The 20,739-nt window shown below is 40.9% G+C and overlaps 1 protein-coding gene across 3 annotated transcripts in view; it reads left to right on the forward strand.

Annotated features, from left to right (window-relative positions):
* The window catches only part of LHFPL3 (LHFPL tetraspan subfamily member 3), a 244,208-nt gene that overhangs the window by 141,987 nt on the left and 81,482 nt on the right, over positions 1 to 20,739 (forward strand). For all 3 annotated transcript variants that reach the window (XM_040061716.1, XM_040061717.2, XM_040061718.2), the window contains exon 2: positions 20,019 to 20,255. In XM_040061716.1, coding sequence (XP_039917650.1) covers positions 20,019 to 20,255 — 237 coding nt within the window. The remainder of the gene's footprint in view (positions 1 to 20,018; positions 20,256 to 20,739) is intronic.

The following is a 20,739-nucleotide window of genomic DNA, read 5'->3' on the forward strand; positions in this document are numbered from 1 at the left end:
TGGTTCAGTGGAGTGGATCTGCAAAATTCCCAGGCAGGAGTTGCACAGATAAGCAGAGGCAGCAAATCTCTTCTATATCAGGATAGACTGAGGAGGCCAGGACTCTTCATCCCCACAAAACCATGACATACCAGATATAGGGTCTGGATAAAAGTGGGAGGTACATGAGGTAAGAATATCATCCAGTGTCATTTCCAATGCAGGAATTAGGAACCATTAAAAGAAACTAGCAGGTGAAAAATTTTAAGTCTTTTTTTTTTTTTTCCTGTCACCTGATGAGTAATTAACCTGTGGGACTCTTTACCTCCAGATATTATGGACACTGAAAGTTGACCAGAATCAGATGGGGAAATTAATTGAAGAGGGAAAATTCATGAAATGTCCCTAAGTATCAAGATACCACCACTGAACTGCAGATTGTGTGAGACTGGCAGAATGCCCCAGGGATGTGCTTCTGACCTGCTGGGGATTGCTGGGGACAGGGTGTGGGGATAGGGGGATGAGAAAAATGATACAAGGAGAAAATGCTGGCATAGTGCATCTAAATTTATACTGTTGAGTTCTTTTGAACTTTTGGGTTACACTCTCTTTCTTGGCTGTCCACACACATATATGTGGAGAATCAGATCAGTAAAGATATTTGGATTAACCATTCCAGGGGATTTTCAAAGGAGCTAAAACAGTCAAATAGCAGTAGACAGCTAAATAATCTATACTCATTTTCTGTCAAAAGAATTTTTTTTTTCTTTAAAACATATCATCAGAGTGGCATTTATTCAAATGGAAGCTTACAGACCTTATCTCCAAGTGTTAAAAGAGTCTGTTACAAAGAAGTTTCGTGTCAGCAAGGGCCGCTGCTCTGTAGAGGCTGGGTGCATTATTGGAGGTGACAGAGCTGTGAGAACACAATGCTCCTGCCTACTGGCACTGGAAGAGGGATGTCCTCATGGGACCCCTTTTTGCCTCACTCAAGGTGAGTGAGGCAGTGAGGTGCCTCTTGTGCACTAATAATTTGAAACAAAAAGAATTGCAACCTTAACACAAACTGAGAAGTGTTCAGCACTTATATTTGTTACTGGTTTGTGAGGGTTTTGATGCATGAATAATTGAGACTAGGGATAGTTAGAGCAGGCTGGGCCCCAAACGTACCGATATGTAAAGCACGCTGATAAAGTTAAAGCCCTGCAAACACCAAATAAAGCCAGCTAAAGCAAGATCCCAACAGGAAGATTTGAGAAAAAATATGCATCTGCAGCTCACTAGAAAGAGAAAGCAGGAATGTGTCTGAGTGACTGACAAGGGAGCAATCAGCCTGCAAATGTTGCTGACATGTTCAAGGAGGAAGAAAAGAGACAGGAGAAAACAAAGAAATATCTGCAGGAAGTGTATGGAAACAATCGACTGAGAAGTGGGGAAAATCCTTGCAGGGAAGTTAGAGGAAACATTTGAACAGAAAAATCAAGGAGCAGACTGGAAGACTGAGAAGAAAGAAATGAGAGTTCAGGAGCACTTCCCAAAGTTGGGAAGACCATCAGATGCCACCTCTTATTCCACCCTTCTCTACTCCAGATGTGTTTACTGTAGCTCCCTTTAGACTTCTCACATCTTGGGTCCACACCAGTGCACAGGGTCCACACCAGTGCACAGCTGTTCATACCAAAACCGTGGTAAACTGTTCATTTCTATGCCCCCATTCAGCTCCCATTGGGGGGATGGAGATCTCGCTGCAGGAACTGTGGAAACCATGGAATCTGCAGCCCGTCAATGCTCCTACCTGCCTCATTCAATATGAGGGCACATTACAGTGGCTCTCCTGTACTGGGGGGAACATGAGAGGAGCCTGACCAGCTGAGTTTGAATTGCAGTTTTAACTGGGGTTCATCCATGAGACTCAGTTTAGCTGAGTCTTCAGCAGGCATTTGCTCACACTGGAGGCTGCTTGGGTGTCTTCACCACCACAGATAAGATGCAGATACCCAAAAATATTTAATAATGGCACCCATCTCCAAGAAAGAGGGGGTTTTTTGTTTCCCTATTTCAGACAAATATATAGGTAAATGTTGAACCATGAATATAATCTTTCTGTCGTGTTGCAAACAATGTATAAACCTCACCCACTGTATGCTGTGTGGAAAGAGGATTGGCAGAGAGAAAAATTATCCTGAGCAACAGATGGTAGGTGACGTGATAACTGTCTGAGCAGTGATAAACTTAATCTAATTAGTTTCCTAATCAAGATTAAGAAGACACCAAAGGCATGAGAGAAGGTGAAGAAGAAACCTGTAATCAATAAAACAAAAAATGAAAAACATGCGGATGGATAAGATGCAGGAGTGGAGGGATATCACAGGAAAAATTACTGTATGTTCTGTCAATATGAAAACAAAGTAGTCTGACCTTCCATCAGCCAACATGCACAGAACAAGAAAATGTGGGCTATATTACAGAACTACAAAACATTTTATAGATAACCAAGTGACTAGGAAGGGTCAGCAAGTTAAGGAAAAGTGGTGAGAATAGTTTTAAAAGTAAATAGGAATTTGATAAAAAAGAATGGTGACAAGAAAAATCAATTGTCAGTAAACCTCAAACAGCATCTTTCCTACCTCTGATGAAAATGCACTTTATTTTTGAAAGATTCTCAATAAAAACAGAGCACTTATGGTTTTTCTCAGAAATGCTTTTGGGTTGCATTCAGTCTGTAGAGTTCACACTGATCAGCCTGAATATTTGAAATGTTTCCACTGACCTGCTGCACTCTTTATTGGCAAAAAAAGGTTTCAGATGCAATGTTTCACTCAATACAACCAAAAACGAGTTACTTTGACCTGGTAAGAGGGGAAGCATTAGAGCCCTAGAAGCCCTGGCTGGCAAAGGATGTCGGGGCCACATATCTGTATTGAGAGAAACTGAAATCCAAGTAAGTGAAGCCATTATTGTGTCTTTCTGCACAAGGCTCCGAGTATGGCTTTGCTCAGGATCTGACAGAAAGTCTACTCACTGTCAGATCAAGCTGGTTCTGTTCGGTTGTAATAATTACTTTTCTGAGCTTTGTTTCTGACTGGCCACAAGGATTTTGTTACAGAAATAATGGTTTGCTTAAGCAGAAATACTTTTTTATTTGAACTGGTGAAATAAAGATAGTTATTTGCCCTGCTTATCATAACCCTCCTAGGCAGAAGCAAGATACCCCCAAGATGGTACAGGGACATCACAGGAGTCCCACAGGCACACAAGACAAAGCTCCAAAGAGCCAGTCCTTAACTGTGCATTTTCAGTAATTCATACATTCAGCTTTGGGGCCAAAGAAGTTAACACATGAAAACATAATTTTTGAACACACAAATTACTTCCACCAAATTTGCAGCGCCTTACTACCTAGTTCCCTTGGTCACACTATTATTAGTACAATTCAACATAGCACTTTCTTGCTAAACAAAAATTAGTCTAGCAATGAATCCAAATAAAAATAATTTGTTCTTATTGTCCAGTTTACCACTGGGCAAGGTCAGCCTAGCTTCTCTGGTCAGTGAGGTGGCTCTTATGTAGTTTATTTATCAGTATATAGAATATACCATTAGAATATACAGAGTATCCCAACAGCAGGTTACTTTTATTTGACACTGTTAGATATCCATTTCCCTGGTCTCAGGTTGCTGCAAAGCTGAAGAGTCCCTTCTTCACAGGGTTCTGCACAAATTACGGGTTTTTTCAGCAATTTTTATGTTTCTCTTGGGCTTAATGAGATGCAAATTGTGTCATGGTATTTTGTCTTTAATATCAAATGTACAGAGTTGTTGAGGGTTAAGTTTCCTGTAGAAGTTTTCCCCCCCATAAGTTGCTAGGAGACTAAATGCTGATAGTTAAAAGGGTGCTCAACCCGACAAAGGAAGTGGTTCACTTCGTTTTGGGGGAGGGAAAAAAGCCCCCGGGAGCAGAGGGTGGAGGACTCACTGCTCTAGGTTTTCCCGGGGAGGACGGTCGGGTTACTAGTAGCTGCCTGGAGTCCACGGCTAACGGAGGAATCTGGTCCTGGGAATTCCATCATCTGTTGGAGCGCCCAGGAATTCGGAGTTTCTTCGCTGTCCTGCTGGATTTTGGGTCAGCCCAGGTCCAGCCGCTGCGGCTTCTCCGGCACTGCCACCTCTGCCTGCCGAGGACACCCCCTGCCTGCGGAGGACAGCCCACCGCGCCCGGCTTCCAGCCATCAGCGCCGGAGCTTCCACCGTTTGCCCTCGGGGTTCTTGGTTCTGTTCTACTATTGTTATAATTGCTGTTGTTGTTTGTCTGTCCTGTTATATTTATTAGTAAAGGATTGTTATTCCTTTCCCCATAGCTCTGACTGAAAAGTTGGGGTTTTTTTAATCTTCCAAATTATAATAACACGGAGGGAAGGATTTGAATTCCCCATTCCTAGAGAGGCCTGCCTCTCTCTAGCAGATACCTGTCTTTTAAAACTGAGAAAAGAGTCCATACAGAATGCTGCTGTACAGGTTTTAAGGAAGTTTGATTTAACAGCCTCTATATTTGATGCCTCTGGAGTCACATGGCATCTTGTGCACCTCTCTTTGTATTTCTGGAGTCCCTGTCCTTCAAATGGACTAAGCATTCTATCCTCTCCTTTCCTTCATACTTTGAACTGGGAATTTGGAGAGAATTAGGGAACGTGTTTGTGGTGGTTTCAGGCAGATTTTGGGAGAAACCCTCCCACGGGGCCCCCCCTCCCCTCCTCCAACCGGTTTGGGAAAAAAGATTTCCTCAGAGAGAAGTGGAAAAAACCTGTTTATTAAACAGGCAAAGCACTCCCAGCACAATACCCGATGACAAGAGCTTTGTGCCGCTTACGGAGGGATAACAAACTTAAAGAAAGTCTCCTCTTGCGGGTCGTCACTGTGCTCCACCGCTCCGTCTCCGCTGGCGTTGGGAGAAAAGGAGATGTGCAGGGCTGGTCGTGGTGGGGTGGGTCCCCTGTGGAGGCCCCTGATGCTGCCCCAGGTCCTTAGTCTGGAGAGGTTGGAACAGTTCCAAGGAGAGGGCAAAAAAAGCAAAAAGGAAGGAAAAAAGGACAAAAAAAGAAAAAGAAAAAAAAGGCAAAAAGCTTCAGCTATTCTACAGCATCTAACTACACTAGCATTAAACTAACTAACTGCCGGGAAAAAAACAACAGAGCTTCTTTCGTCTTGCCGTGTTCCAGCTCCCCCGCTTCAAGGTCACTCCGAGGAGCAGAGTTTTCCTGGGGAAAAACAAACCGCGCTTGCCCTCCCCCCTGCACCCAACAGATGATTGGGGATACACAGTCACCCCAGGACACTGTTTTCAATATGTCCATGTCTTCATCATCATGATAAGGGTGTTTGTCAGCAGATTTAAGAATGTGCCTCCCCAAACTAAAGATTTTCTAGAAATTTTCATGAACACTGAAGTAAATTTGGTATAATTACAATATATTTGCTTGGATTAGGTCAAAAGCTTTCAACCCTATCACTTTTTAGTACCAGTACTGGCAAATAGGCCAGTGAGACTGAGAAATGAATTCATGGGTGTCATGGGTAGTAGTGGTAGGAGAGGTAGGAATGATGCATTAAAGATTGCTAAATTATTGAAGCCAGTAGCGATTCTGATGGGATGAGTTCTTGAGGCTTATGTTTCATGTAGATATTTATTTTCAAAAACCAAGTAATTTGAATGACAAGATACAGGATTGTTTACAAGGTACATGTTATATTTTCTGTACATTTATAGAAATGCCCTAATACCTTTTATTATACCTGTCTTTCAGTTGCTTGCAATGTAGTGATAGAAGCACGTGCTGCCTGATGCACTCAGGAATATTTTGGAATTATTTTTCTGATGCCTATCAGAGTGAAAGCAAAGCAGTTGCTTCAGGAAACAATTTTATGAGACACATTTTCAGCCATTATTTATTTATAGAAAAGGACATGCAGCTCCAGGACCTATGAACATTTTTGAAAGAAGACACAGTTATTGCAATCCCAGTTAAGATCTTCTTTCCTCTGGCCCCATCTCTGGATCCAATTGGGTCAGAATCTTCTCACTCCCTTTCAAAACCACATGTCTCCTGGTCCACTCTTCTAAATGATCCAGTGGGCAGCATGCCCTTGAGGGGTTCCACAGGTCGCCTCGCAAGTCCTCAAGCCTCATACATGACTTTGCAAGTACCCACTGTGCTTTTCTGGCAGCCCATGTCAGTCTCAGTGGGTTTTGTGACTTTGTTTTTCCCTTTGCCTTGCACTGCTGCTTTGCCTTATATTGTTCCAGTCCTTTCAATGTCTGACTGTACCTCATAATTTCTAAGGCAGAAATCACCAGCAGTGGTATATTAATAGGCATATGGTAGAAGTTTTAAGTGGAGGGAGATCTACTTTCTGTGACTTCTGGGCATCAGTGTTGAAAATCAACGCTGTTGTTTGCTGTGTTGGAAGTATACTAAGAATTACTTTACCTCAGAGGTATTGCAGTACTAGAATACTACATGCCCTGGACTTCCAAAAAGTTCAAAAATGTATTACATGTGGATATCATAAACCTAGTCAGGACCTGATATTGCACGTGCATACACAAAAGGATTCACTGAATACTATACTGGTAAACTTTGCTGTATCGTGCAAATCTTGGGGTAAATTCACAAGAAACCAAAAGTACAGGCACAGAAATATACTTCTGTAGAAGTGAAATTCCAAAGTTAATCCTTCCAGTTAGGAACTGGTGAGAGTATCAGGATTACCAAAGCACCAAGGCAAGGGCTCTTGTGGTAATAGTGGACAAAATTGGACACATTACTGATCAGACTGACATGATAGCAAGTATGAGATGCGCTTGCCAGTAAAGAGATAAGATATTAAAAAAAAAGTAGAATTCTTCCATATTTTTTCAAGTATCCCAAAATTTATCAAGTCTCCATGTCGAAAGCAATCAGTTTAGAAGGCTCAGCAATCTCATTGGCTTGGCCCTAGGTAAGAGTAGATCTCCCTCTATCAGGAAAAGGCCAAAAGACAAAAACATCTCCAGTGTTACCAGTCTCAGTCCCCAGGGCTGTCCCACCATGCAGGGCTCAGATGCTCAGTGGGGCAGGCAAAGCCCCTGATACCTCTGCTGCCATTAGATTCTATAGGACATCAGCTTCCGAAAGGCAGCAAAGTCTGCTGCCAAATATCAGCTTGAATAAAGAAGCAATGCAGCTGAGTGGTCTCTGAGCCTTTTGTCCATTTCTCTTTTCTTCCAAGGAAAGCTGCTAAGGTATCAGGAAGAGCTATAGCAGACATAAGTGAAGAATAGCACATGACAAGCTGTGCAGGCAGATAGATGTATGTGGGTGCCTCAGGGGCACTGAAAGGAACTACACAAAAGGTGATGCCTTTATTATCTCTTCAGAACCTCTCATGCCTCTCTGCCAGCGCATTTGCACTATTGGCTAGCACTGCTTGGGAAATCAGATTTAAATTATTGTAATGATTTTTGTTAAATCTTAGCATTCCAACTTAATAACAAGGTGGCCTCCTTCCACTTCCACCTTTTTCTTCAGGGGAGACTTCCCCATATTGCTGCCTTCCAACTCCCTGTCTCCTCCTCATATTCCAGTCAGCCCCTCAGCAGGCCTTTAGCTTTGCATTGCCCACTCCCCTTTGCCTGCAGGATAAAGGTGCTTCAAACCCTGGCCCATTTTCTTCCTATCTCACTCTGAGGTCCAAGGATAGGTCCCCTCTTTCAGAGGAGATGGGGAGCTGAGTGGAGGCTAGCTTTGGGAAGGCTGCTGATTTTAAAAAAGGGAATGAAACCAGTCTGGAGGTAGATCTTCCCATACAGAACTAGCTGGAGCCTTCTGGCAGAGTACATGGAAGGTCTCCCTGCCCTGGGAGAAACTGGTGAATCCTGACCAGATTTAATACTTGGATCATTTGTCTCAATAGTCTTGTGCCCACTGTCTCAAAAAAAGCAAGTACAGTTCCTGCATGTCAAGGAAAGCATGGCATTGGCTCAGCTGTAGGGCATTTTCCAGCAGAATATTAATGCTTTACCAAAGACAAGAGAAGCAAGAGCCTTCACCTTTCTACCCCCGCACCCCCGCATACAATTGCATCTTTTTGTCTTGCTCATGATAGAATATTTATTTGTCCATCTTATAATCTTGCTACTTGACTTCAGTCACTCCTTCTCAAAAGTCACTTTCCCCGCTAAAGTACATGGAAAACACAAAGCTCCAAGTGAGGGCACAGGTTGTGACTGTCATGCCCACAGACAGGGATTGAATGCCTATAAATTGTTACTCTTAAAACACTTCTTATTTCAACATTAAATCATATTTTCTGTCATGATGCATTATATTCTGGGAATGGTAGTCATGCTTTGGCAGAGAATGTCACAGGGGCCATGAACCTGCACCTGGGCTTACAGTGCAGAAATCTCACCAGTGGTAATGATCTTAGCCACTGCCAAGAAATTTCTTGAATCTTTCAACCAGCTTCTGCAGGAGGGACTTCTCCTGCTGGACAGTGACCAAGAGCAAGCACAGGCATCTCCCTGGCAGCTGGGTGTACTGCAGGTGTTTCACTGCTCCTCACCTGCCACCCAGTGTGCTGAGTCAGCGTTCTGCACCAGCACCCCAAGGGCAGCCATACAGAGGGAGAAGAGGCTATGAACCTTTAAGAAAACGACATTCCCTACCCCCAGCATAATTTATTTCATTTCCTCTCACAAGTGGTTTATTGTTTGTGTTCCTTTAATGGCATGACAACAACACCGAGGTCAGATAACAATTGGTTGAATTCCTGGTGGCAGTTTTGAATTCCCTGTCTCAGCTGCTGAGCACTGACCTATCCAATTTCGTGTACTGGACTGGTGATTTACCCCACTTTCCAGTAATTTCTAATTATGGCTGTCAAACACCCTCAAGTGTTCATGTAAATGAAACTGTGAACACAACCAGGGCATCGTGGCAGATGTTTCTCTGAAGCAGGAGTCTGTGGGGGCTGATTCCTTGAGCAGTACTAATAAGCTACTGTTGTTGGTGGCACATGGCACCTACCAGGTGAGATGTAGACAACCCCTTGCAGTCCAAAGTGGCAGTGGTGTGCAGAGAGCTGGGTAACAGTGTCAGGAAGCCTTGGTGGTTGTGAACTCCACGATTATGCAGCACAAGCTGAACTGATTTCACAGAGTGTAACTGTAGGAGAGAAGTCAGCAAGGGCCTTTGCTGCCTACAGTACAGGGCAGGGTTTAGCCAGGTAGAGAGATTTGCTAAATTTATGGTCAAATGGGAAATAAATCTGAAGCTTTTCCTCAAAATGCCAGTAATACTCAAGCCTGGAGCTTGACTTCAGTGCTGCTCCTGTCCTGAGGCTCAGTTGAGTGTTGTTTGTGCTGTCTGTGTCCAGCTCTGCAGCTATTGCAAAGCTCATATGCTGAGAGAAGTGATGATCCTGGGTTTCTGGTGTCTGGAGATACCTGATGCAAGACCTCTGAGCTCTTGCAGTTATTTTAAAGGCCCCAAGTAATCGAATTTAGCCTCACAGAGAAACACATCCTAAGAATTTAGTACACTGATCAAACTCTGCCTTTAATAACTATTTTCAGCATACACTTGGACAACTTCAAACTTTTTTGGCATGGCCACAGCTACTGAGTTTGTGCCAGAGCCTATCCCCTGACAATTCAAAACTGCCTTCTTCTTTACAGCCTAAATGTATTCCTGGATGGTTTGTATGCCTTTGATCAGATGCCAAGACTGCCCTTTCAGTTAAATAGCTCTTCCTCCTCTCTGGGACCCATTCCCTTGTGTTTATACAGAGTAATCATAAAATTCTTCAATTTACTGTAAGGCATGAAAATCTGTTTTCTAGGCAACACTACCATGACTTTTAAAGGTTTTCACCTCCTTTTTTGCAAATGAGTGCTTACTGGCTGTGAAGTGTTCATTTTCAGAAAGAAAAGACTAAACCTCTTACTTATTATGGACACCACTATAGGCTTAGATGTAGAAATTTTCTTTTTAGATTAGTATATTTTGCTTCTTCATTCTGTTTCTACCTCTGTAGCCTGCTGAATTTTGCCATTTTTATCCTGAAAACAGTGGCTGATGCAGTCCCAGATTTCCTCTCTTGCCAGCAGGTTTAGATTTGCTTGCATTTGCAGTAATTTCAGAAACAAGTTGGAGGCATGGACTGCCCAAGTCTAAAACCAGGCTGTTGTAGATATATGGGGTTTGTCAGGGAAGTCAGGTCAGCTTGGATGAGGACTGGCAGGAAAAGAAAATCACTTTATGCCTCTCTTCTTTCCCTCTTTGCTATTTTAAAACATTTAATAATGGAGGGAAATGACAAATTTGTATACACAGCATAGTGAGAGAGCCCAGCAGTGAGCTGCTTCTTACCCCCATTTATGATGTTAGATTTTCATTTCAGCTTGATTTAAAGAACATTATTTTTGTTTTGTAGTTCCATCAAGCTCCTAATTCCTTGGCTGTCCTTCCCCCTAGGTTTGGTTCTTTATTAATTTCAAAGACATTTATCTCTCAGCCTCCTCATAAGAACATAGGCCAGGAAAAGAATTACTAAATCCTCATATCTAGTCCCCTTATCATGAGCTTCATTGAATACCTTTCCTAAAATACCTCCTTACATCCTAAAGCAAGTTTGCTCTGATGAACTGGTCGTTGCAAACATCACTCTTCTAAAGCTTAGAAACCACCAGCACCAGATGGGTCTAACGCTTACATTATGCTTTAAAAACCCTCCCTAGTACTGCTAAAACTCTTTTCCATTGGTTCACTTGATTGGTGTCTCATGGTCCTCCAAGACACGATCAACAGACGCATTTCTCCATCGTTTGTCCCAATAGTCTTCTGCATTGACAGTGCCTCCCTTCAGTGGCTTTCACTACCAAAGCTGTACTCTTGCCAAAGCTGCTAACAAGAACACAAAATGATTGACACCCAGGCTGATCCCTGAGGTGCCCAATGTATCCATGCAACAGCTGGGGGCTTTTCTTTCAAGCGAAAAATGACAGCTGCCCACGAAAAAATACATAAACACCTTAATTTCTCATGTTACCTTCTGCATTTTTCAGTTCATGTTTCTGTATGACACAGGATCAAATGCTTTCCGAAAAACATATTACTTTGTATTTCTTTCCATGTCTTTAGTTATCCTTTCCTTCATAAATTACTCAAAGAACTGGGATAAAATTGAATGATGACTGGTTGGTCCAATTATTTTTCAGTTCTCAATTTTGTCTCTTTCTTCCCTAAAATTTAGGTAATGCATATGCTCTTCACCACTATCTCAGCAGTAAATTTGATTTTAAAAACCTTCCTAACATCTTGGCAGTTAAAGTGTTGGTTATTTCAGTGTTTGGGGTTGGAAAGTGCATTCCTCCAGTTTGAGCACATTATGATTGTCTTCAGTGCTGTGGACTTGGAGGCAGGAATTTCCATTTCCAAATGCTCATGCCCAGCAGTCACGGCATCATCATCCTCATCTTTTCTATCATCCTCTTCATTGAAAATGAGTCAAGGAATTAGGTACTAACCCCAGCCCAACTCCATATCTGCTTTTCTTCTTTCTTTATCAACCTCACTGAAGATTACTTGACTATTTCAATCCGTTTTAGCACAGCTTGACTTTTAGAAAGCTCTTTTCGACTTGTGTCACTGAGACACACAAAGCAGTCACACGCAGACAAGAGATTTCGCAAGGCAGAGGTCCTTCCGATCCCAGCTCCCGGCTGAGAGAGCCGAGAGAAGAGAGCCCCTTTGTTTATTTTTACTTTTTATACATTTGTGGGTCTAGCAGAAGATTGGCTTTTTGGGGTTTCCACCCCTCAGCCTCAGTGGCCAGACCAATTGTCAGTTACAATTGTTTTCAGGTTAGAAATATGCAAACAAAGGACAGAGAATGAAAAACAAAGGATTTGTTTATATTACATCTGTGAGAAAGGTAGAAAATTGCTCTTAATATTGTACAGTAACTAAAAGATCTGACTCCATTTATGAAAATCAAAAAGGTAATAAAGAAACTCAGAAAAACCAGAGTAACAGACTTGCATTGCCTAACCTTCAAAATATATCTTTCTTTGGGAATAAGTTTCTTTTCCTGGAATTTCTAAGGTTTTTGCTCACATTTTTTTTTTTTTTCCCCCCTGAGGCTTTTTTGGGAAGATAGGTAACGAGAGCAGAATGAAACAGAGTTTGTTAGTCATCTATACAGAGCAGAAAGTATCCCTGAAATCTCACCAAGATACTTCAGAAAATTTACATCTTTGTCCAAAAAAATTTCAAGGTTTGCCCCACAATCAATATTAGAATTTCTTCAGTCTAACTAAATATTAGGACTTCTTCAGTCTAACTAACTTGTTAGCAGTTTCTTTAGCCTTTTAAAAAGTTCATCCATCTAAAATATGCATTAAAACCCAGGTTTAGAAACATTTTTATTCATATTCTCATTTTATTTTAATTGAATTGACTCCTGGTCATTGACAGTAAGGTTATTTTCAGCTCTTCCATGTCTTTACCAAAACTGTGTTTAAAATATCTCCGCTATTTTATCAGTACCTTGTAGTGGAATGTCAGCTGTATGTATCTCAAGAAATGTCTAGCCTTTGCCACTCATATTAACACCTATTCTCCAGTCTGTCTGCTGTAGCCTACACAGTACTTGTGTTGAATTTATTAATTAATTAGATGTAGTACATGTCAGTATGCCATGATATGTTTTGGCTGAAGGACAGGTTCTACAAAGAGAAGTTAACATTAAATTAGAAAGATGTAGCAGTCTCTGTGGCAGCATTCGAAATAAACACTTTCAATGGTAAGTCTATAATGAGAAAAGTGCTTTTTGGATATGGCCACAGCATGAGACAACCTGCCTGCATGAGAACTGACACCCAGGCCCTCAGCACAGCATTTGCCTTTGTTATTCTGTGATCTCTGGGCATGGACCCCAGCTGACACACAGACCTTGAAACACACATCCTGGGGTAAAAAGATACAATTATAGAGAACTCTAGAGGCTTGTGACACAGTTCTCACCTTATTTTAGATACTTTAAAGAGAAAATGAAAAAAAATATATCATTAGATCCCAGGGCCTTTGGAGACCACAGGAGGTGATACAGCGTAAATGTAACTTCTGACATGCACCTTCCTATGGGTTTCCAGCTGTACCACCCCCCATACCTGATTCATCGCAAAGAAATATTTTTATCTCTTGTTGTATATGATTTCAGTTTACCCACTCTTCATCAGTTAGTCATCTACCTCGGCTACAGCTATTAGCAATTTGTTGTCATGACATTTCTAGGGATTTTTTTGCCCACAGAGTGATTAGGCCCACATTCTTTAATAGTCCCCAGCTTCCATATTTTTTCTGGACAAGGCACTATAAATACCTATTGCAAATAACCATGGCTGGAACACCAGAAATTGTGTTCTTTCATGACAAATTATTGGAATCCATCTTGTCAATCACCTGCCACACCTAAAATTCTATGATGTTCTTACATTATCTTTATTCTCCAGCTAATATAGTAGTCGTACTAACTAAATTATTCATAAAACTACATTAATCTCAAAGTTTAATTATCATGGCTAATGATCAAAACTTGGAAGTTAAATGCTCCCAAGATGATATAACCCCACATAGAATTTCTGTTTCTATCAAATCAAAGAATTCTCTATCCAAACATGAATCCAACAAGTGAGGTCAAAAACAGGTTCCCTTAGTGTAGTGAAATTTCTCTTACAGTTAAATCAACTGAAGAATATTTTTGCTATTCTTTTCCACTTATTTATAGTTTAACACATTTCTTCATATAACATTACTTCACTTTCTCAATTTTCCATCTTTCTGAACAATTCATGTTCTATAGTGCTCGTCTTTGGATATAGCCGTCTGTCACCCCTATTTCTGTTATATCCAGCTTCACATCTTGCAACAGCTGATGAAATTATTCCATTTTGCAGCCTAAGTATAACTAATAGGCATCAAAATGTCTGCTACTTGTCTACTTTAACCAGTCTTCTCTCCCTGACCATAACACCAACCTTGCTACTACTTTACATAATATTTTCCTTATCCTTACTGGCCAGTCACTGAATTTTTGGTCTTCTTTTTCCCTTTTCTTAAAATCAGCACGTGAAATACACATATTTCTGTATATATGTATATATGTATATATGTGTATATGTGTATATGTATATATGTATATATGTATATATGTATATATGTATATATGTATATATGTATATATGTATATATGTATATATGTATATTCTTGTTGGATTTCTTATCTGAAAGTCCAAGCCCTAATAAGTCAAATGGCCATAATTGCACCATGTCTTTAATATTATCACAGGAATGCAGTGGGAGATTCTCCTACTTTTTCTCCCCCTTAGCACTAGCTATAAATACTCTTAATCCTGTGGAGAGATTCAGACTTGTCTATATCACCAAGTAAGATGATATGAAATAAGAGAATAAGTAGATTAACGTAGTTACTGCTGGAGCTTCTTGCATCCTCATCACGTGGGGCTTTAGGGTTTTGCTTCAAATCAGAAATAGCCCTGTTTCCTGGACTCAATGCCCCCATTATACATATTGTTTGAAGTTTTTTGAAGGAAGATTAACCCACAAACATTTTCTCCATTACTTTTGGGAAGGAGGTTGCTGGGAGCATCACATCAATGTCCTGGAGGAATTCCACAGGGCACCTCCCTCATCCCACATGGAAGCTCAGGTCACCAAAGTCCAGATAGGATTTTATCACTCCAGCTCTCTAAGAACACTGCCCTTGAATCTTAACTTTTATTATACTTTTCTCACTGACTGCCTCATACTCAACAGCAGTCCTGTGGTTAGCAGGCATCTATGAGCATCACCAGGAATGTTCAGTTTGCTTCTGCACAAATTAACAGGCTGTGTCATCTCCTTGGGGATCCAGCTGGCACCTCTCTGAGGAGTCTTTTCAAAGGTGGACATTGTGTCTGGCAGCCTTTAAACACAAGATAAACTAAGAGGTCATACATGACATTTGCCTTTTTGTATTGCACAAGAACTATTCCAGGTATTGTGGGAGCTTTTCATAGTTCAAGAGCTTTCTCTTAGGCACAGTTTTTTTGGTGATGAACCCCACTGATTGAGCCAGAATTTTAAGGTCCCCACTCAGTGTTGGAGTACTTTTGGAAATGAACTTCTAGGTTCCTCCAGAAACACTCTGATTACATGCAGCAGAACTGTTTCTGGGGAGGGAATCAGTAAATGAAGAGAATAATGGTATTTGCTTCAAAATTGCACATTTCCTCCAAGCCGTGGCAAAAATATAAACCCAGAGGATTATTGTCCCACTCAGAAGTGCAGTCCACATCACTTGGATCAATCTCAGTTGATGGGTGTGTAGCCTCTGTCTTCACTCAGGATTGTGCTTGGCCCTGTGTCTTCAGCCACCTCCACTCAGCATTTCTTTTTTCCCAGCTAGAAGTTCCTGAAAGACTAGGATTAGGATTACCTAATCACCAACAAGGCTGGCAAAAACTCAATTCAATTTACTGGAGATTTAATGGGTCACTGTTTTGGTAAAAACCATTTGGGGGGTAAAAGGAAACAAAAAACCTCTTGCATTTTGGAACCACAGAAGTTTGAAGACTCTTGCATGTGTGAGCACGGAAAGAAAAGAAATGGTCAGCATAATTCCCATTTCTTTTTTTTTTTTACTCCTTTATCAGGAAACTTGCCATCATCATACTCTTCACACAAGCAAATTTGGTCTGTTGTCAGGAAAAGAATGAAGATGAGAGAGGAGTCCTGCCAGAGGGAATTTCTCAGCACTGGTTTCCTGCATAGCAGTCAGCTTTTTTTATAAATAGAATCTCATTTTGTACAATGATATAATATTAATTTGTCTCTGTATTTGGCACAACCATTGGATTGTGAGCTACTTGTTTGCTAATTACCATTTGAGCTCATGCACAGAGCACAGACTGTGATAATATTAGCTTGGTCAGAGTCACAAGTCTGTCAGTGCCAGCAACAATTCAGTGTCTGCTTCCAATCTCTGAAACTGTTGTATCTGCATCCTTTCATCCCACGAGGTAAAAATCCTGGGCTCTCTCTCCTAGCATGAATAATTTGTCTTGTCACTCACAGCCCTAGAGGAAAACCATGTGACAGTTCCTGTTAGCTGTTCACATGAGAAAAAACTGTTTAAGTAGGAGAGCAAATACATAAGGCATATTTAACTACTGTTTATTCATAATTTTTTTAAAGTTTGGAAAGCTTCACCAGACTCAAATATGTAGGGAAAAGCAACTAGTTGGGTGGTGAGCCACTGGAAGAAGTTGCCCAGAAAACTTACAGATACCATCCCTGGAAATGTTTAAGGCTGGATTGGATGGGGCTCTGAGCAACGTGGTGGGTGAAGCAGATGATCTTTAAAGTCCCTTCCAACACAGTGAGTCACCTTGTCGTCACAGGAGAGGGAGAAAGGGAGGAAACCCCGGGCCACCCTTACAAAGATAATGATCCTGCCAGGAGCTTTCTCAAGCAACCAAGGGGAAAACAATGTGGATATGATTCTTGTAAAGCTTTACAGTTACCCAGATGGCTCTGAATGGTGCCAGTGACACTAGCCAGTCGTTTATCAGTTCCCCCCTGCTGCGTATCATGAAGGCCCCTGGTTAACTAAAAGTGCTAGGCTGGGCTGTCTGTCAGGAAGGTGGTGCTGGTCTGATGTGTCCAGATCACACACAGAAGGCTGCTTTCAACCAGTATAGATTTAACTTCATTCTTGCTTGAATCAAAGACTCTTTAGGTGCTGATGATTGAAGGGATTTCATTTAGTCGGTGAACTTCTCAAATGCAAAATTTTTTCATTCATTAGAACACTATTACTACTTAGTAGTAAAACAGTAGTAGCTTTTGTTAAATTTCCATTTCAGTAACATTGCCATTACAGACAGTGGAAGGTAGACAAAGATATGGGACCCATGTTAGTGTTATAAAATCATCTCTTAGCAGTTTCACTGAAATTGCGTAAAATTATTTCCATTTTGCAAATTTGTATAAAACTGAAAGTAATTTCCTTTTAGAGAAAACTCTTCTAATCCTCTGCAGCAGAATTTAAATTTAAAAACTTCTAGCAATGCAAAGTAGATCTGTAGGTGGATTTCATATCTGTCTTTTCAATCTTGTAGCTGATAAAAGAATCATTACCTGTTTATATTATCGAGCAAATCTGTATTCTTAAAGGCATTTGGTGCAAAATATTCCCCCCACAAATAAAGACTCAAGGTTGACTAATCTTACTTATGTTACCTTCTACAGGTAAGGTATAATTCCTGCACCTGAAGGTGTTGACTAAGTAATCATCTAGTAGAAAGAATCTTAACCGTATGGGGAAAAGAGAAAATAATAATAGCCCCTCCTTGATGCGTCTTTATGCAAAGGAATCTACTTCAGACACCATTTACATATTGTCTTATTATCAAGAGAAGTCCAACTGTTACCAACAGAATGTCTCCAGAAAGTTAAGCAAGTATATCAAAGAATGTAGGAACAGAATTCAGTTAAGATGAATTAATTGGAAGTCTGAGAAACACAGCTGGGAAGCTGTACACTGAATTCCTGAGATAAGGGTCCATTTTTTAAATTACCTATGTGCAAAAGAACAAAGTTAAATTACTTTTAGGAAGTACTAATACTATGTCTGATCTGCTGTGTAACAAAAAATGACAAAGATGTTGGTATTTACTAATTATTCATGCACAATTTGCAGAAAAATTCCACATCTATTGATCATTAACCGAGCATTAAGCTTTCTCAGATGTTGGGGATGATTAATAAAAGTAAACCGCCTTTGGTAGTTGCTGTTATATAGTAAAGGAAACTTTGTCAACAGTTAGCTGGGTAAATATGGACATTTTCATGAACACAAGAAGTTTGCAGATTTGCTGCATCATTTGAGTGGAGTTCCTTGCAAGTATGAGAGAAACTCTTGAGTGCGAGGGAACCACCACTTTCTGGAAATGTTGTAACTAGCTTAAGAAAATAAATTATGATACTGTCTGTCTCGAAGGCCTTTGAAAGATCTTATGTAATTGTGTAAATGCATTAAGGCAGGCAATATGTAATTTACAATTTGTCCAACCTGCATGTTCTGAGTAGATTGGTCATTATATAATCACCCAGGTTTCTAAGCCTAATTGTCCTTGAAACTATTATAAGCTGTTTTATCTTCATACAAATTAGCTGTTCAGGAGGAACTCCTCAAATGCCTTGGGTGCGTCTTTCAGCCCAGGTCAGATGTTCTCTGCAGACATGCTTTCAAGATATTGTCTAGAGCAACTGTGTAGCTGTCAAAAGGAAACTACTGTTCCTGGACTCTCTTTACACATCCCTCTTCCAGTATTTCATCATATCGATCCAGTGTAAATCTGGTTTTATTTTGTGGGCATTAGATGCATGATAGTGCCTATGCTTGTCCAGAAGAGAGAAGAAACCTGTCACAATGATAAGAAACCAATCCCACAGTGACAGCAGCTGTTGGTTGCACAAGATGCTTGGTGTATAAACTGTCATTTCCAAACAGAGGTCTGACTCAACAAAAACTTAGAGGCCGAAAGCCACACAATACATTCTTTTCAATTAGCACATTTACTTGAAATTTTCAGCATATTGAATCAATTTTAGACTTATAAAATTAAGACTTATAAAAGAAGGTTTAGGATCCATTGCATCTCATCTAATGATGGAAATGTGTCTGTTTCCAAGTCAGAAAAGGCCCTACAGGTAATTACTGAAAGCATAGGAATTTTCTGATTTTCTTAAATGCAATAAAAACTGAGAAACAAATCCATTCAACAAAATCATTATTTTTAGAATTTTCTTATGCTACTTTGTTTTTGTATACTGTCCTTTCCTGCTGAAGGCGACTCTACCTGGCTTCAAGACAGGTGTCAGAAAATTTCGGAGATTTTTGACCATAGGTCAGTTTATACAACACCAAGCCTGCAGGCAACAAATAAGGTCCACTTGTCCCAAAGAATTTTATGTCAGGAGTTAGCAGAGCTCGTTGAGAGAGCTTTAAACTGGATTTGAAGGATCATGGGGACATAGCCAGGCTTGACAGATGTAAGATGTGGGAAGGAGAGAACTATAGCAACCACCCCAGTAACAAAAGGAGGCGTAAGAGAGAGTATCTCAAAGCACAAGCAGGCAAAGACATAAGCACAGGACAGGACTGGGGGATCCCTTTGCACCCCTGCTGGGATATTGACACAGTCAAATATTTCCACAGAGTGCCTGTACACCAGTGCTTGCAGTATGGAGGGCAAACAGGAGGAACTGCAGATCCGTGTGCAGTCACAGGGCTTTGAGCTCATCGCAGCTACAGATATGGTGGGATAGCCCCCATGACAGGAATGTCATCATGAAGGGCTACACGGTGCTTAGGACAGAACAGGCAGGTTCTGTCCTGGGGTGGAGTTGCCCTCTGTGAGGCAACACTTGGAATGTATCAAGCTCTGTCTTTGGGTGGACAATGACCAAGCCCAGTGTACATGGGTTAGGATAAAAGGGCAGATTACCAGAAATTATAGGTAATTTTTTCGTCTCTTTTAAAGTGGTTGTTTGCCTGACAATTTGACAGTAATCCAGTGTTACCTTTGAATATCCAGGTTATTAACCATTTTCCCTTTTGGTTTTGTGTGGTCCTTCAGTATTGCATTGAAGAAATTGGTCGTGCGAGGAAAATGTGATTGTACTGATGCAAAACCTGACCAGGGATTCGGGATGTAACAGCTTTTTAAGCAAGGTGTGCAATTGATGTTGCATCTTGGGTTTTTATGTTAAATACTTAATCACAGCATGTAATTCTGTGACTTGTTTTTCAGTAGCCTAGCTTTGGAGTTCAGGATGAAAAAGTCTATTGCTTTAATGATAACTTTGTAGGTTCTCATCAAAATGAAAGCTTGGTCTCATTATCCCATTGTTCTCCTTTTCTTTTTTCTCCAAGCTGCCTGTCTCGTCCTGGGTTGTATGATTTTTCCTGATGGCTGGGATTCAGATGAGGTAAAACGGATGTGTGGTGAAAAGACAGACAAGTACACGCTGGGGGCTTGTTCAGTCCGCTGGGCGTATATCCTGGCAATTATTGGAATCTTGGATGCCCTGATCCTCTCATTTCTGGCATTTGTGCTTGGAAACAGACAAGACAGCTTGCTAGCAGAGGAGCTCAAGTTGGAAAACAAAGGTAGGACTGCTTTAGAAACACTATTGTTGGGTGGCCTCAAGGGCAATTGCTTAAAAACAATATTCAGTTTCAATATAATTTTATTTTATGCTTAAAAGTTGGCACGCTGGCTTACTTCCTACATTGCTGGGAAAGAATAAATGCAAGGGGCAGAGGAAGTTTTTCATTTCAGCCTCCAAAAATCTAAGAAAGCTCAGAACTGATGTAATTTCTGCACTATACATGAATTATCCTTAGCTTTTAGAGCTCTAGATGGGATGTTATTGTGCTCCCCACTTTTACAGTATTTCATTAGCATTTAATTTTCACTGTCTTCATCTTTTTCTGTACCCCATGCAAGATTTGTTTGCTTGGTTCCTTCAGGATTTTGCAATGTAACACGAATGTCGGTAACGTGGCGTATGTGTTAGCACAGTACACAGTAAGGGGGCAGTGCTGGGGGCTGGCAATGAGCTGTGTAATGGGACTGCCCGTACCGCAAGGA

Source organism: Hirundo rustica, chromosome 4 (assembly GCF_015227805.2).
Source record: "Hirundo rustica isolate bHirRus1 chromosome 4, bHirRus1.pri.v3, whole genome shotgun sequence".
Taxonomy (NCBI): Eukaryota; Metazoa; Chordata; class Aves; order Passeriformes; family Hirundinidae; genus Hirundo; species Hirundo rustica.